General features: G+C 46.1%; 1 protein-coding gene across 4 annotated transcripts in view; it reads left to right on the top strand.

Annotated features, from left to right (window-relative positions):
* Positions 1 to 18863, top strand: part of HERC2 (HECT and RLD domain containing E3 ubiquitin protein ligase 2) — a 1448528-nt gene that overhangs the window by 1307944 nt on the left and 121721 nt on the right. For all 4 annotated transcript variants that reach the window (XM_069204283.1, XM_069204284.1, XM_069204285.1 and 1 more), the window contains 2 exons: positions 12956 to 13095; positions 15442 to 15629. In XM_069204283.1, coding sequence (XP_069060384.1) covers positions 12956 to 13095; positions 15442 to 15629 — 328 coding nt within the window. The remainder of the gene's footprint in view (positions 1 to 12955; positions 13096 to 15441; positions 15630 to 18863) is intronic.

Raw genomic sequence — 18863 nt, 5'->3', positions numbered from 1 at the left:
TCCCAAACACTGTACCTTTGTTTCCGCAATTGGCACAACCCTGGCACACTGTTGAGTCCCTTGTAAAAGTTACCCATGGTACCTAGGGCCCTGTGGCCAGGGAAGGTTCCTAAGGGCTGCAGCATGTATTATGCCACCCTAGGGGACCCCTCACCTAGCACATGTACACTTCCTTGCAGCTAGTGTGTGCTGGTGGGGAGAAAAATACAAAGTCGATTGACACCCCCTCAGTGTGCCGTGCCCACAAACCACTGCATGTGGCTTAGGTAAGTCACCGCTCTAGCAGGCCTTACCGTAAGGTATGGTGCACTACACCACAGGTGGGAGCATAGCTGCATGAGCAATGTGCCCCTACAGTGTCTAAGTCCATTGTCGGACATTATGAGTGCACTGGAGCCATATTGAGTATATGGCCTTTGAGTTAGTCATTACGATCTCCAGAGCTCCAAAATGGCTTCACTGATTACTGGGAAGTTTGGTATCAAACTTCTCAGCACAATAAACCCACACTAATGCCAGTGTGGGATCTGTTGACAAATACACACAGAGGGCATCTGTGTAGGACTGACTGGTCTGTGCCGGCCTGCCACTTTCAGACAAGTTTCTGACCACATGGGTTGAGTGCCTTTGTGCAGTCTGTGGCAAGAAACAAAGCCTGTCCAGGGTGGAGGTGCTTCACAGATCCCCCACAGGAACTGTAATACCTGGCGTTAAACCTCAAAGGCGCAAACCTCACATTACAGTCCCCTAGGGCACTCCAGCAAGTGGAGCTGCCCACCTCCCAGACAAAGCCCCACTTTTGGTGGCAAGTCTGGCAGGAAAATTAAGGAAAACAGGGAGGAGTAACCACCCCAACCAGGACCACCTCTGTCCAGAGCTGAGGTGACCACCCTCCCTGCAGAATCCTCCATCCTGGTTTTGAGCACAGCAACCAATAGGAATAGGTTTGTGCCCCCTTCCCCAAAGGGAGTGGGCACAAGAAGGGTGTAGCCACCCTGAGGGACAGTAGCTGTTGGCTACTGCCCTCTGACCCCTAAAACACCCCTAAATCTAGGATTTAAGGGCATCCCTGAACCCAGCTCACCAGATTCCTGGCGACCTAACAAGAAGAAGAAGGACTGCTTAGCTGAAATCCCCAGCAGAGAAGAAGGAAGACGACAACTTCTTTGGCCCCACCCCTACCGGCCTGTCTCTTGCTTCAAAGAACCTACAAAAGAACAGCAATGCATCCAGCAGGACCAGCGACCTCTGCCAAGCTCCAGAGGACTGCCCTCTACCCAGAAGGACAAAGAACTCCAGAGGACAGCTGCCTTGTCTAAGAAAAACCAACAACCAAGGATTCGGATCTCACTCCGAATGCTTAAGTCCTAACCACTCTGCACCTGACGCCCACGGCCAGTGTCCAGGTAGCCCAACCAGCTAGAGAAGATCCCCAGGCGATTCTGAGCAAATGCCCAGCCTGGGTTGACCTCTCCACCACTCCATGACGATGTCTGCAGAGGGAATCCCGAGGACCCCGTGACCATGAAAGCCCCGGATGAAGATATCTGACCCCAAAGGACCCACTGCACCCCAGGCCTTGGAGAAACCGACACCCGGTGCCGCCACGTTCAGCAGGCAGCCCTCATCTCTGTCCAGCCGGTGGTGTGCCTGAGACACCCACATGGGCCTCGCCTGCATCCTCTGAGTGACCCCCAGGGTCCCCTCAGAGACCAGCATTGAAAACCCGACGTCCTGTTTACACTCTGCTCCCGCCCACCCCTGTGCCGCTGAGGGTGTGTTTGGTGCCTACTTGTGGCCCCTCCAGTGTTCTTACCTGCAGGCAGACTGAATTCCGAATGCCCTCTGTTTCTATAGGAGCCCACGTTAAAATTGCTAATCTTAGACCTCTGCACCCGGCCGGCCCGTGTTGCTGGTGGTGGATGTTTGGGGTTAAATTGAACCCAAACCGGTGGACTTTCTAAAACCCGGAAACTGAAACTGTAAGTGTTGTACTTACCTGTAAAACGATCTAACATTTCTGCCCCCCCAGGAACTGTTTCTGAAAATTGCAGTGTCCATTTTTAAAACAGATTATTGCCAATATTTCAAGAACTGTATAATTTATCGATTTCAAACAAAGTACTGTTGATACATGTGTGAAATACACATCTATTGAAGTACTTACCTGCAAAATGAATCTTGTTGTTCTAAAAATAAATTAAGAAAATATATTTTTGCTATATAAAAAACATTGGTCTGGAGTTAAGTCATTGAGTATGTGCTTCTTCTATTGTCTGTGTGTGTACAACAAATGTTTTGTACTACCCTCTGATAAGCCTAACTACTCGACCACACTACCACAAAAGAGAGCATTAGTATTATCTACTTTACCCTCTGTTAAGCCTCTGGGAACTCCTGGACTCTGTGCACACTATATCTCATTTTGATATAGTATATACAGAGCCAGCTTCCTACACAGTGGATCAGTATTCACCTTTTAAAGGTTTGTCTTTTGGCTTTGTCAATGACTGTTCATATAGCTGTATTAAAATCTCCCATTTCTTTCCTGGCTGTTTGCCTGCCCATTTTAATTTGAAACCGGAAGTTTTAAAAATAGGCAACAGTAGTGCCGGCAGCCGCATAGGGATGTTCTCAAATAGGTATAAAAATCTGAACAACACAACCATGTTCAAGAGAGAGAAAGAGTAATTGTTGGAATTAGCAATTTGATCAGTTTTTTTTTTTATCATTTTCATTCAATCTAAGGTCCTATCTAGATTGTTCTTGTAGAACAAGCGACTCTTGGTTCCTTTTGATATTAATGCCAAAATGTTTGTATTCATGTATAATCCATTCTTTTGGAGAATTAACTTCTTCTTTATCATCTATAATGTCCTCTTTTTTTATCTTCTCTAAGAGAATGCTATATTGTTGTTGGAGAGGCATGATTAGTTTTGGTAATAAGATTCTTCGCCTAATTTTGGTATGACCCTAATGTTGGATGAAAGAGCCCTAGGCATTTGGAAATAATCTAGGTCCTTGCCTCTTTTTGTAGCTTACTAATGTAATAGGTCAGGGGCCATCTCAGGAACTTTTTTACCTGGGAGTCAGAACTAAAAGATTCTGATCGCATCTGGGATATGGGCGCCCCTGGGCTGGAGATAGCAGGCTGAGCATCCACCAACTTGACCACGTTAATAACATCAGGAATGGAGGCCTGCTAAACATATGATATTCTTCAAGGCCAATTCTAGAAGAAATGTATTTATATGTTTTATTGTTGGAGCCAACCTCAGTTTGATTATTGTGATGACCTCATCAAAGTGAAGTAAGAGGTGACTTAGCACATTTTATGTAAGGTCTGGGTCTTTGTCCATTTTTTAGGTCAGGGACACAGGATAAGCAGGGGCTACTGTGCCACAACTGTAGTTTGCCTTTGGTGTCCTATGGTCTGTCCTATTGTGTTTCTGAAAACTGGGCCGAGGACCCCCTTTCTACGTTTGACTCTCAGGGTTGTGAGGGTGAGCAGTCAAAGGCTTCTCAGGGATTTAGTCAGAGGGGTACAGACTCAGAACTCAACTAGTCAAACAGCAGGCATAATAATTCTGTAATCGGGCAGGTCTGCCACTCCCAGAGGTTGGCTTCCATCCTTTGGTCTGTGGTGCGGGTACCAGTATGCAGAAGGTAAAGTCAGTACATGTATGTTGTACCCCTGTTGGAAATTACTAGGGCACACTCCAGGGGGAGTCATTTAGTTGGTTTGGCTCATGTTGCTTGAATGTAGAAGCACTTGAGGAGGCCGAGAGACCTTCAGGCAAACTCAGATCAATTCCAGAATCTGACCTGCAAACAGACTGGTCCTCTGAGCTGCCCTTTTCCAGGCTCTGCACCTGGCCTTCTCCTTTGAGTATTCAGTTCCTGAAACCTCGAACATGTTTCTCCTCCTCCTTTGTGTCCTCCGTCCTTATCTTGAACTCTGCTTCTACTTTGTAGTTTCTCCAATGACTCCATGTTTATCACAGACAGGGTGACAGGGAAGAGGTGTCCCCGAAAATGGCCAAATCCAAGCTGTGCCTTGAGTGCAGGAAGCAGATGTCGGTCTCTGACCCACACAACGTGACCCTGCAGTGCTTGGGCTATCAATCACAACTCAAACCTGTGTGATAAGTGCGCCCTTATGCACCAGAAGGTGATTAGGGAGTAGGAGGAGAAGCTCAATGCTGCCAAGCATATGAATATGCTGCATTTGAAACTAAAGTCCCACTCCTAGTTGTTGGGTCCAGCATCCTATGACTCTGAACCTGTCCTGCTTTTGGTCCCAACATGCCCTGAATTTCTCAGGCTGTCTTCGACCCCCAGCAAATACCAGCTTTCAAGGTGGTCATAATGAAAATTTTCCAGAACCTGTTGGCTCCATCTGGCTTGCCTTTGGCTCCGAACGAGACACAGGGAACATGGCGTCTGAATAACAGCTTTTCCTCATAGCCCCGTCCTTTAAATTTTGCACAAGACAGCTGGGGTGCACTACAGGCCCCATCTTCGGCCCTTTCCTGCTTGGGCACTGCCAGAGATGGTGAAGAACGGAAACCGACCTGCAAATGCCACGGTTTTCCCCTGCAACCTTTTAAACACATCCGGCGCGGGCCGACTGAAGTCTCAATGTGGCGACTAGCTCGGCGGCACTAACCTCTGACTGGTCCCAATCCCGGGGCAAGAAGATAACACCTGCCTTGTGTTTCACGACCTGGTGTTGCCGAGCTTTGCCAACAGTGCCCAACACAGCGGGGGCAGCGGGCCAGCCCTACGGAAGCCTACTGCAGATGTCAGCGAGTCTGTGTGGAGGCGGCCACATGAGGCATGGGCTGCAGCGGCCTGCGGCCTAACTGACAGTAGTGCATTGGCCAGTGTGAAGACCCACAGCATTTAGGATGTGCTCAACCCAGGGGCCGCAGATACTTCTGACACAAACCTAGAGGCCGCACAGACCCGATAAGGTACTCCACTGCAGCTGGCAGAGACATGTGAGCGAAAGAGGCATTGGGCGACCCTTCCCAGACCTTCCCCCACCAAACACCCCACTAGTTGTTGTCTAACAAAGCACTGCCATACATCTCCATAAATCCTGCTTGTCTGACACAGATCTGAGGGACCCTGGATTAACAGCATAGGGGCCCGTGCCCAATGGGGATGCTAGACTTCCATACTGATGCCCTGACCCTGGGCCCCGCCCTTTGCTGCAACTATTATGTGGGACTTTGCAATGGTTTGTTGGCACAGGGGCCCTGAGACTCATTTGGAACACAGCTCCTCTGCCCGAGGGGACCCTGCCTGTGCTATCCATCACTGTACCTGAAGGCCTGACCTTATGCTAACACCAACATGGCCCTTCACTATTCACGGCACACTGATATATTCAGCCAATCGAATTGATTATCTTAACACAATGAGGGCCACACAGAACCCACTCTTACGATCATAGTTACATTCCTACAATACACAGACACATAGTTAAGATGCTAAGCTTCAATGCAAGGGACCGCAATGCACAAACGAAGCGGTTGACACTTCTCTCGCACCTTAGAGACTCTTGGTGCGACATCTGCTTGCTTCAAGAAATGCACCTTGTCCGTGCAGATTGGAAGCGATTGCTCAGTACTTCTTCTCTGGGTGTGTGAAGAAGGCGGGGTTAGCAATATTACTACCATCCCATTTCCCAGGATTGGTATTACCGAATCGAGCAGAACTGTCTGGCTGACTGCTCTCCCTTGGACTGGAGTTGGGAGGGCCACACCTTCACAGTTGCCTCGATCTATGCCCCCATTGATCACAAGGAAGCCTTTCCTAAAGATGCAGTGGGGAAGATGGTGGCATCAGCGGACGCAGACATACTTATAGGGGGTGACTTTAATATCATACACAACACCCTACTATACATTACTATACAAAGAGCTGGGCAGGCGGGGGCCCTTTTGGTCTTGAGTGAGACATGGTTAGTAGACATGGGGTTGACGGAGCTGTGACGACACCATAACTCGACAACAAGAGCCAACACTTATTTCTCTGCCTCTTACCAAACATATGCTCGAAATTATCTCTTTCTGACATCCCCTCACTTCACTCTAGCTGCCTGACACAGTCATGCTCCTATCACTTTTAGACTGCAGTTACCCCTGGGGGGTCCATACCAATGCACATGGTGCTTGAACCATAAACTTCTCACGTATAAATCTAATGTCATATTATATTATACGCACCTACTTAGACACTAACGACACACCTGTTGTAGTGCTGTGGGATGCATTAAAGGCAGTCTTTAGGGGCCACTTCATTGCTCTCTCCGCCAGACTTAATGATGACAGGAGGAAGAAATATCCATTCATGTGCCCTTCAGTATCAGACTGCAGTTACCCCTGGGGGAGGGGGGGGGGGGGTCCATACCAACACACATGCGCTTCAATCATAAACTGCTCACGTATGTATCTAATATCATATTCTATTATGTGCACCTACTTAGACACTAACGACACACCTGTTGCAGTGCTGTGGGATGCCTTAAAGGCAGTCGTTCAGGGCCACTTCATTGCTCTCTCCACCAGACTTAATGGGGATAAGAGAAAGAAAAAAACACGTCTGGAGGAGGAAATGTGGGCATTGGAGAGGATACATACGTACAGGCTCCCTCAAAGTGCGGTGTCAACTCAACAGCAGCCAGCAAACAGCTGAGGGCACTGGGTGTGGATAAAGCAGAGTATGCTCTTTTGCGTTTAATTTTGTTCTGGGGTTGACAAAGTGGGCCTCCTCTTGGCCCAACGACTTTGTGCCCAAACATGCAACACTGCGTGGCCAAACTTGTGGAGTCCCAGGGTAACCGCATATATCAGGATACACATTAGCAAAGGAATTTGAACAATTCTACGCCACTCTATACACAGTAGAGAAGGTTGACACTAGCGCAGGCGCAGCCTACCTAGCTCAGGCCCCTATAGCTCAACTCCCTACACATGAAGCTTCTAGTCTAGATTAAGATATTCACGTAGAAGAGATACTCTTGGCTGTCCAAACTCTTCTGTCGGGCAAAGCACCTGGACAGGATGGATATACCTCCGAATTTTACAAAACGATTGCAGCTACCCTTGCTGCCCTATTGGAGTGCCTTTAGAACTCCTTCAGGGATACAGGTGTGCTCAGAGACACGATGACAATGGCAACCATTGCGCTTCTCCCTAAACTTGGTAAGGACCGAGCCTATTGTGCTTCATACCTACCCATGTCATTGCTAAATGTTAAAATCTTTACTAGCATTCTAGCGTCTGTCTGGCTCCCTATATGCAGGGCATAATCAACCCGGACCAGTCAGGGTTCATACTTGAACAAGGTTGCAGCGACAACACGAAACGCCTCTGTCACCTCATTGATAAGACGCAGCGCACAAGACTCTGTATCTCTGATCTGTAGATGCTGAGAAGGACTTCGACCGCGTTCATTGGCCATACCTTCAGTTGGTGCTCGCCAAATTTGGCTAGGGCGCATGGTTCCACCAATTGGATAGGATGCAGCTATGCTGATCCACAGGGAAGGGTTAGAGTCAATGGCATGAAGTCACAACCGTTCAGAGTGGTGCGGGGTACCCGTCAAGGTTGCCCACTGTCCCCATTATTATTCATCCTTTATATGGAGCCCTTTGCCAAACGCACAAGGAGACACCCTTCCATAGCAGGTGTATGGATGGAAGGTAGAGAACATAAATTAGCAATGTATGCCGATGATGGGATGCTTTCCGTGACACAGCCATTTACTTTCCTTTTGCTTCCCTTGCTTGAAATGGAAGAATTTGGCAAGCCTCCGGTTTTAAATTAACCTTCAGAAGACACAGGCACTTAGCCTCATTTCTCAGGATGACCAAGCCAGGCGTGAGCATCTGTTTCCCTTTGAGTGGGCCACTCAAGAAATTAAATACCTAGGCCTACATATACACCCTCATACTGGGCATTCTTCCCAGGCTAACTATACCACCCTCCTTTCTAACATCAGATCTGATCACTCATCCTGAAAGAAATAAACCCTATCATTGTTGAGGAGGCTGGCGGCGGTCAAGATGTCCTTGCCTAAAATTCTTTGTTATGCAAACGCTACCTTTGCAGCCTCCAGCACACACTCTGGACAAATTACAAAACTCATAAACAATTTTGTCTGGGCAGGGAAAAAGGCATGTATGTCAAGAATGCAGGCTTATTTGAGTGAGGCAGAGTGGGGTTGGACATACGCCATTTGGAATGGTATTACCAGGCAGCACGACTCAGATACCCAGTGGGATGGTCTAGGATGGAAACAGAGAAACATTGGTGCTTTATTGACCAAGTTGTCGCAGGAATACACATCTGGAAGGTACTATGGCTTCCCAAAAGGTCCTGCCCTCCTGGGGTCTATGTTTCACCAATCACCAGAATAACAGTAGTAAGGTGGTATAGGGTGCAAGAAACGCATCACCTCTCCTCCCATATATTGCCTCTAACTCCTTTCATAGGCAACCTAGACTTTCCTCCAGCATCCCAGGGATCCGCCTTCATAAAATGGCAAGATGTCATCTGCATGAGAGTGGGGGACTTTTTTTTTAATATAAATGGGATTATGGACTTCCCATAACTCTGAAATAACTATGACCTCCCCCCCCCCACTGCTTATTGGCAATACATTGTCACTGGACACTGGATCATGCAGCCGCACGTTTACACCCACGTTAACCGTCCCCTCACCCCTTTTGAAAAATGGCTCTTCATGCACCATTCAGATAAACGTATCCTCTCGCGTATACACGCTTTCCTCCTGACACCTATGACCCACACTAAATCACCTGCAGGGAAAAGATGGGAACAGGAATGTGAGCGCCCCTTCACCTTCAAGGAATGTCATGACATCCTTCACAGAGCATGTGCATCTGTGTGTAGCACACTCGGCAAAGGAATGTTTCTCAAAATATCCCATGAATGGTTTTACACTCTGTCTAGGATGGCTTAATGGAGACCGGGTGACGCCCCAGCTTTTTAGAGGCACTGTGGACAGGCAGGCAAACTGACGCATTTGCTTTAGCAGTGGCCCAAAATACAACAATTTTGGTCAGAGGTTTTGGCAGACATGAATGAAATGCGCGACACTGAAGTGCTGTGATTTCCCGATTATATCCTATTGGGCCTTCCAAATGCCCTGACCTACCCTTTGAATTCAGCACAGGGTCCACTATCAGACCTACACTGGGAGCAGCCAACCAAGTTCTGTTGTCCCGATAGGGCACTGACGCTATTCAGACAAGGCTAGATTGGCTCCTCAAATTTTGGACCCTCCTAGGGATGGAAAAACTGATGGCAGCAGCCACACACATGTTGCCACAGTTTGACAAAACATAGGGACCCTCCATTCAATTCCTATTGGGTGAATTTAGGGAACTGACTTGCTCACTCTACCTCCGTATTCTCCACCTTGCGCCACTGACACACATCTACCTGAAATGGAGGACTGACTATCCTGCTCCCCCCCTCTCTCTCTCTCATATACACTAGCTTTTTCCAAGTTTTTTCTTCCTTTTTTCAGACCCTGACGAACCTCGGTCTCTCTCCTTCTCGGCCCCACCCACAGACCCATCCTGCCCCACCTTTTCCCTGTTATTTGTGATTGTCTTGAACTTTGTTCCTCCTACCGGCCTCTGGTTATAGGTGGATATTGTACTCTGCTTTACAAAAATTATAAAAAGATATAAACCGAAGGAGCCACATGGCCTCTAGTTGGATGTGTGCTGGTTGGCCTTTCCCCAACACTGACTGTCCCTTTCGACCCTTTTCTTGGGCCCATACCAAAGCCGGTCCAAACTTTATCTCTATCCCCAGGGACCATGTTAGTTCATTTCGTGCTAGTGCTGGTATTGACTCTGCTAGTGCCTGTACCATATCCAATTTGTGTGCTGGCACCTGACCCCCTACAGATGTCACCCTGTGCTGGTCTATTTTGAGCTATGAAATAACTAAAGCATAACCAGTGACTATTCAGCCGTATCATAATACTTGACCTCACCCTTAGTGCTAATACTATCAAAGGGTAAGGGTCCTATTCATCTTCAAATCCAGTGCGGTCCAGGGCGTACTAAATACCCCTCACAATACTGATGATGATGAGGAAGTAGATTATCTAGCCACCACCATTACACTGATGAGTGGTTGTAAACATGCAAAATGCCAATGGGCTAGACACCTCCCCGCAGACAAAGCTGGACTCATCATTTCATCCACAAATGTACAAAAGTGCAGAGTGCAAAGAGCAGCAGAAGTGCTGGATTTCCAGTTTGCCTAATAGCCAAAGCTAATTTATTGACTGAGATTCTTCATCCAGGTCCAACTTTATCAGAACCACTGTCACCATTTATCCCAATCCATATTGGACACTCATTGCCAGTTAGTCTGAGCCATTCTTTGCCTCTCCAGTCAGCTGGCCTATAGCCAGAGGACACAGACCTGAGTGACTTTGACGCATTACCCAGGGCCTACAAGCCTTTGGGTGCAGACGTTCACAATTGAAGTAAATCAAAATGCTTTTTCTTGGAGGGGTTGAAACATATCAAAATATTGGCAAGAAAATGTTTTCCTCAGCTAGTCCATATTTACAATTTTTGAATGTGGTGTGCCTTCTGGACAGGTACACCCTTGAATTATGGGACATGGCTAGTAAGATCTTGTCCGACTTCCCAAAGTACTGCAGGGCTTTACGGACTCCAGTCTTCCAAGATGGGCAGGATGCAACAAATATGTGTTGTGTGCAGGCCTGAACACCACCAAATGAACAGGTTGTGCAATTGGCACGACTGAAGTGCATAGAAAGCATACCTGGGTGTGATCAACTGAGTTTTCAAGGATGTCTAAGTATCCCTTATGGGCATGCTTTCAATGGATCTAGAGTATTCGGCTCTCAAGCGATTTAAAAGATAGTTGCGTCACAGCGTTTCAACCAGACAGTTGCACCAGAAATATAGAATGCTTAGGTGCTATTCCAGCGGTGTATCTTACTGACAGCTTCAACTTCCCAGCTGGTGCAGCAACAACCTCTGCTCTTGTGGGGCAGAAGTGTGGTGGCGACCAAAGGTGTTCAACCCAGCCTCCAAATCTTCCTCCACTGCTGCAGTGGTTCCCATGCTGCTTTGATTTACCCTCCCAGCCCATAGGAGGCAGGATACATTATTTCTTCTCTGTCTGGAAATCTATCGTTCCAGACCGAAGGGTTTTACAAAATGTTTAAAGGGGATATCCCTCTCTTTCATTCCTCCCCACCTCCTTTTCCCACCACACAGGAGTTAATTTCAGCAGGACATACCTCTTTCATGATGCAAGAAGTCAGTCTCTTGCTATGTAAAGGCTACATCATGCTGGTGCCGGACTCAGCGAGGTGCAAGGAGTGTTATTTGCTCTACTTCCTCCTGCTAGACGACGACAGGGAGGCCAGGTCTTTACTGGACGTCCAACCCTTGAATGCCTTCCTGAAGGACAAGTTCAAAATGCTCACTCTGCCTCTGAACCTTAATGCTTTTTTTCCAGGAGACAAAATGATGTCCCTGGCCTTACAGAATGTGTATTTTATATATTGTTCTGCAGCCCCACAGACGCTACCTGCAGCTCAGTGAGGATAGATAACTTCCAGTTTGCTGTTCTGCCCTTCGGTCTTACCTTCTCTCCTTAGTGGTCACAGAAAGTGATGGTGGTGTTTCTAGCTCATCTTTGGAGGCTGGATATGTATGTTTTCCTATACCTTGCTGCTCAGGGTGAGGTTGCAGCAGTCAGTGTCAGCCCACCTCCAAGTGACAGTTGGGCTTTTGATCTCCTTTGGGTTTTCAGACAATAAACCAACACCCCACCTGAGCTCTAGGGAAAGAATTCCCTTCATATGGGCTGTCCAAATGTTAGCAGTTAGCATTTAAGGCGTTTCTATCACCACAGCAAGTCCTTGACAGTCAGGATAAGATCCAGATGTTTTGATTCTCAGTCCTGAGTTACTGAGATGTTCATTCCATCAGGAACCAATAACGTGGAAGGGCAGTGAGGAATCTGCTGCTAGAGTACACACTGGAAAGGGCAATACCGAAGGTAAGTAGCTGGTTTATCTGTGGGAGCTGTATCATAGCCTTCATATTCTGCTGTGCAATACCAGGGCTATCCATAATGGATCCTGCTGCTTTCAGCAATCTCACACTCACTTCCACAAAGTCCTGCTACCATGCATGCTTTGCACAACATGCACACTCAACATGCACTTGGATGTCAGCATAAGGTTCTGGATGTCTCATACAAGCGGAACTTAACACAAGTGGGTTTCCTAGGCACCCCATCCTTCAGAATCAGACAAAGGGCTCTACCCAGTGCTAGTATTATAAAAATGGTACTTTCGTCAGCACTACTTAATGCTGATAACCCAGGTCATAGACAGCAGATGCGTGCCAGCTGCAGGGTACGTGCTTTGTGATCTCTGTAGCTTAGCACTTGTGCTGGGTCTCAAAAGCTCAGAACACCAGATATCACAAGCAGTTGGATCCCATAGAGCAGGGGGTACTCCTTTCCCAATACTCCCATTTATTTAACATATAATGACCTGCCATTTAGGTTGCATTGCCATGCTTGAGCATGCATCAAATTTCACAGCAAATGTGATGGAAACCTGCATTCTGCTCCATACGCTTTAATGCAGAAATAGATCTGGTTCTCCTATTGATGTGAATTAGGCACAATGAAAACATACATGAGCCCCACCACTCATATATACAGAAAATATAATTTTTGACACTAAATGTTCTTCGACACAGATTGGAAACTGGTAGAACTGTCCACATTAGGTAAAATCTGTTTTTTTTTATTTAGCAAGGCTACTTAAAGGTAAAACATACGTGGTTGTGAAATACTCATGCTATACTGTACGAATTAAACATTTTCTTGTGCGTTTGTAGGGGCAAAGGTGATTACCATCGATTAGGTCACGGGTCTGATGACCATGTCCGACGTCCTCGACAAGTACAAGGCCTCCAGGGAAAGAAAGTGATAGCCATCGCCACTGGATCTTTACATTGTGTTTGCTGCACTGAAGATGGTAAATAACTTGATGGTGCTTCTTAGTTCATCTTTTTTGCCTCTCTTTCGGTTACAAACTGTACCAGAATGTATTTATGAGCAAGATTGAGTGGCTAGTTTAGCTCTCCCCCCAAAGATTTGGAAGTATCCTCAGGCATTGCTGAAAATACGTTTTCTGTACGGATCTAAAATCAAGGGTGTTTGGTTCGAAAAATAATACTGTCCAAGCAGTATATACCGATAAAATTGCCAGATCAAATTTGACTTCACTTTCTGCATAGTCTGATTTTGACAACATCACAAGAATCCTGGTTCAAGGCCCATTTGGATTTTGAGCAACCTTTGGCTAGATGACCTTTTTTTTCTTTCTTTTTTTGTTTTTTTGTTATGTACATCTTTAATCAAAGCCCTCCCAAGCATTAAAATCAAAAGGATTTTGGCTACCTATAAAATCTGATGAGGATACCTTTTAATAAAGCAATCATTTTGTGAATAGGGATTTCTTCAACTGCATTATATACTTTTAGGAATACATAGGCCCTCATTACAACTTCGGCGGTCTTTTCAAAAGACCGGGCAAGCTGCTGGCGTTATATCTGGCTCCCTATTATGACTTTTCCGCTGGGCCAGCGGACGGTAACAGTGTTTCTGTCCACTGGCTCAGCGGAAAAGTCACATCAGCATTGCAGCTGGCTCGTAATAGAGACGGGTGCAATGTTGATGTGCAGCTGCAGCAGCACCCGTCGCACATTTCACTGCCCGAAATTCAGGCAGTGAAATGTGCAATAAGGCTGTGCCTTGGGGCCCCTGCACTGCCCATGCCAAGTGCATGGGCAGTGCAGGGGCCCTCAGGGGCACCCCGAGTTCCCCTTACCGCCAGCCTTTCCATGGCGGTGTTTACCGCCGTGTACAGGCTGGCGGTTGGGGATCCCCATGGCGGTATGCTGGAGGAGCCGGCGGTATGGCCATGGCTAATGTGCCACGGTCATAATAGCTGGCGGAACACCACCGGCCGCCAGGGTCGTAATGAGGCCCATAGTGTTTACAATGTATGAAGCCTTCAGTTTATCATCCCCCACTTTTTTCAAGTGCGACATCATTTGATTCTGATTAGTGCTCCAATACTTTTTTTTTTCAAATCCGTTTTTTTGTACCTTCCATTGTAACTCGGCGCAGTGTAGCAGTTTATATTGTTTCCCTATGTTTGCTTGAGATTTTCTCAAGATTGATGATGTACGTGCCTTATTATAAACTTTTCCCACAGGTTACTTCTAGGAAGGGTGGCAGCAAATGTAGCATATTAAATTATGATTTCAAGCTGTCAGTGGATGAGATCGTTTCTTTAATGTCGGATTCTTCACTTTTGCTCTTTACTTTTATGTATAACAATCTTCAAAATGATACCTGGTTTCCTAACAGCACGCATTGTACAGACTCCGTCCTGGAACTTTAACTTGATTTAAAATGTCCTTTCTGCCCTGTTATGGTTACTTAGAATGCTAAAGGCAGTGTACACATGTATTGCCCCTTATTTTCACCAACAATTTCACAGCAATTAAGAGGTTTGCCGAGTTTAAATCTTTTAGAGTTCTTCCTAGTGATTCTGTGGGAAAGTTTTAAAATGCCTTCTGGCCTCTTCCCTAATCAGGTTTTAAAGTTGCGAGACAAAATATTACTTACTGCCTCAAGCCCTACACATTGAGCGGCAATATGCCTTACAAATGCCACATTACATTGATGTCTTAATTAGGCAATCATTTATTAAACTTTACTTCTTTTAGTCAAAACTTAGAACCTACCAATGTAGACGTATCAAAGAGCTCTTCTCCCCTGATTTCAAAACTTTGACCGGAGATGCAACTTTCATCTCTCATGGGCTTGTTCTCTCTCATTATCAGATGGGCTGTACTTTATTGTTTACAAAGACTGAACATTTCTTTCCACCCTATACAAATTGCCATGTGTTAATTCAATTCAGTTTTCAACAGCTTACCTGTTAGTTTCTTGTGTAAACCAGTTTATATTCTTCTAAAGGACAGTGAAAGCCCATCTTAAGCCCCCAGCAGAAATGCTGTGCGATTAGTGTGTGTTTTTTTTTAAACCTAGAATCCGAGGAGGGTGGTTGCATTTACTTTCTCACACAAAAATTATGTAACAGGACCTACACCGTCATGAAAATTATGAAAACATGTTGGCCAGTGCAAAACTGTTTTGAACTGTATGGAAATATGCAATTTTTTTACACTTGTGAAAGAGGGTGGTTTGGTGGCACTAAGTTCTCTTAATTTCTTGGCTTTTGGTTACATAACTTGTTCCACTTACCTTTGAAAGAGGAGATATGAAGAAAGATGTTTTTCTTTCCTAGGGGAGGTATACACGTGGGGAGATAATGATGAAGGGCAACTAGGGGATGGAACTACAAACGCTATCCAGAGGCCACGACTAGTTGCCGCTCTTCAGGGTAAAAAGATCAACCGAGTGGCCTGTGGTTCTGCACACACATTAGCTTGGTCTACCAGCAAACCAGCGAATGCAGGAAAACTGCCTTCACAGGTAAGATTGTAAAAAAAATTATCTGCTTCTTACAAAATGATTACATTTGCAGATAAAATGTAATTAGACCAGGCATTTTGTAAAGGGTCCAAAGTGTACTAAACTTATTGATTGCCCTTATATACATATCAGTTGACCTTAGTTTAAGAGTTCAGTTGGTTTGCATAATGTCATACTCTTTTCCTTTAGTGCCACTCAGGTATGTAAATGAAGATATTTGACTTAAATGTTCATGTTTATTTATTTATTTTAAGAGTTTTCTATAGCGCTAGCAAGACCGAGAGGGTAACAGAGCGCTTTACAACAGAACAGAAAATAAACATAAACACACGAGTCAAGAGTCACTTTGTAGAATGAGGATACAAAGGGGTTCTCATGAATAGAAGGGTGGCAATTCGTGGAAGGAGGGGTGGTGAGTGAGAGACCCTTATTGATGTGAGGGTTGGTTTAGGAGGAATTCTTTCAGTAGTTTCTTGAAGGTCATGTGGGAAGGGTTAGATCTGATGTGAATGGGTAAGGAGTTCCATATTCTCGGAGCGTTGTTTGAGAAGGAGCATGACCGAGTTTTTTGCTTGTTAGGTTTCGGTAGGAGGAGGAGGAGAGAGTTTGTGCTTCTCAGAGATCTGGTTTGACCAGCTTTCACTAGCTTGTTAGCGAGTTATTCAGGTTTCCCAGTGTGAAGGGCTTTGTGTGTTAGGCAGGCAGTGCGGAACTGGCAACGGGCCTCAATCGAGAGCCATTTCAGACTCCTCAAGGCTGGGGAGATGTGGTCAAATTTTTTAGTTCCCGTCACTAGTCTAGCAGCTGCATGAAGAGTGGACCTCATAGGGGCGAGTCGGGATTTGGCCGGGCCAGTGAGGATAGAGATCCCATAGTCTAGTCTTGAGAGTGCCAGTGCTTGAGTGGCCTGTTTAAGGTCATCTTGGGTAATGAAGGATTTGATTTTGTGAAGAAGTTTAAGGCTGAGGAAGGCATTATTAGCGTTTGACTTGATGTGGTCCTGCATGGTCAGGTTGGAGTCCAGAGAAATTCTCAGGGATTTGACCGTGGTAGACGGGGAGAGAGTGCATTTGAGGGTATCAATAGATATTAGCCATTCTTGCAGTTGAGGAAGCTGGTTAGATTTCGAGAGAAGGAGTATTTCTGTCTTGTCGTGATTGAGATGGTTATGTGAGAGCCAACATAGGGCTTCTTTAAGGGTATTGTTCAGACGGTGGATGTCGTCTAAGGTGGATATTTCAATATAGAGTTGCGTGTCATCAGCATAGAGTTGAAGGGGATATTGGCTCGAGTGAGTATAGTGGTAAGAGGGTCCATGTAGATGTTGAAGAGAGTTGGAGAGAGGACAGAACCCTGGGGGACCCCTCTGGTGACAAGGGAGGTGGGTGAGGTCGAGTTGAGAAGTTTTACTTGTTGCGTTCGGTTTTGTAAGAAGGAGGAAAACCAGCGGAGGACAGTACCTTCAATGCCTACTCTCTTTTGGAGGGAGTCGAGAAGGAGTTTGTGGTCGACAGTGTCTAAGGCTGCTGTAAGATCAAGGAGAATGAGTAGGCAGGGTCTGTCAGAGTCAAGAGAGATGAGGAGGTCATCCACAATGTTGAGGATGGCTGATTCAGTGCTGCAGCCTTTCCGTAAGCCAGATTGAAGAGGGTTTAGGAGGCTGTTGGAATCAATATGTTGGGTTAATTGTTGGAGAGCACATTTTTCAAGAACTTTGGCCAGGAAGGCAAGGTTGGAGACAGGTCTGTAGTTGTGGAGGTTGTTCGGGTCTGCTCCTGGTTTCTTTAAAATTGGTGTGATTTGGCCTAGTTTTAGGCAGTCTGGGAATACGCCCGTCTGGAGGGAGCTATTGATGATCATTGTCCAAGTAGGGGAGAGGGACTGGTGGAGTTTTTTTGCCAAGGAGGAAGGGAGGGGGTCAGCTAGGTGGGAGGAGGTTTTGGAGGAGGACATGAGTTTGGAGATGTCCGATACCAGGAGGGGTTGGAAAGAACTCCAGCTAGCGGGGGCCGGCAGCCTCGTCCGGATGAGGAGAGTGATTTCAGTTAAGGGGGACGGGTTGTCGGATAGGTATAGAGCAGGGATAAGATTGATAGTGGAAGGGAGGCGGGGCACAATGTTGGGGGGGGGGGGGGGGGAGTACCGTGCTAAGGAAAGTTCAATCTCAGTGATTTTATCGTTGAAGAAATTGGCAAAGTTAACGCAGGTGGCCGTGGTAGTGGGTAAGGGGTTGGGAGCAGGTTTGGTTGTTTGTTGTTTAATGATGTTAAAGAGCTCTTTCCAGCGGTTTATGGCTCTGTCAAGGGTATTCTGGAAGAAGGATCTTTTTTCATTATATATGTGTTTTTTGTAACTTCTCCGTGCACTTCTGAGCTGATCCAAGTGGGTAGAGGAGGGGTCAGATCTCCAAAGTCTTTCAGTGGCTCTGAGTTGTCTTCTCTCTGAGTTGAGGTGATTGTTGAACCAAGCTCTAGGTGGGATGTTTCGCAGTCTTTTCAGTTTTAGAGGGGCAAGCTGATCAAGTATGGTAGTTATAGTCGAGTTGTAGTGGGTGGTTAAGTCCGTCGTGGAGAGGATGGTCGAAGGGGGGGGAAGAAGAGAGGTGATTTTTTCTTCAAGGGTAGATAGGGGGATTTGGCTGAAATTTCTTTTCCAACTAAAGGATTTTTGGGGATGAGGAGTGAGTTGGGGGATATAGTTGAGATGGAAGAGGATGATATGATGATCTGACCAGTCGACAGGAAGGATATCGTCGACCTTGAGGGAATCTTTATGCGCTATAATCGCATCTAGTGTAGCGCCTTTGCTGTGGGTTTGGCCTTTGCAGTGTTGGGAAAGGTTGTTGCTGTGAAGGTCATTTAGGGTTTGGATGAGTGCATTGTTCTCATCATTGCAGCGAAGGTTGAGATCACCCAAGATGATAAATGACTCATGTCTCATGAATATTCATGTCAGGTGTTCTGAAATTCAGTATTGTTAGTGACTCTTTAGGGCTGAAGTTAGATACTGCTTTGAATATGCATCATTTTCACTAGCTGCCTTTAGCTGTTGACAAAGTATTGGTCACCTGGTCAAGATAGCAAGTACGTAGATTATATTATGTCATAGTGAGAGCCAAGGAATTTCTTTAAAACTTTTAAAAAAATCGAAAATCCACAGAAGAACTATCATATTTTCTGATAGAGACTTCGAGCTGCAGATTCCTCACCTGTGCCATGTCCCCTAACACTGCAT

This window comes from Pleurodeles waltl, chromosome 8, assembly GCF_031143425.1.
Source record: "Pleurodeles waltl isolate 20211129_DDA chromosome 8, aPleWal1.hap1.20221129, whole genome shotgun sequence".
NCBI lineage: Eukaryota > Metazoa > Chordata > Amphibia > Caudata > Salamandridae > Pleurodeles > Pleurodeles waltl.
The sequence above is the reverse complement of the archived record's forward strand: the minus strand, read 5'-3'. Positions and strand labels throughout refer to the sequence as shown.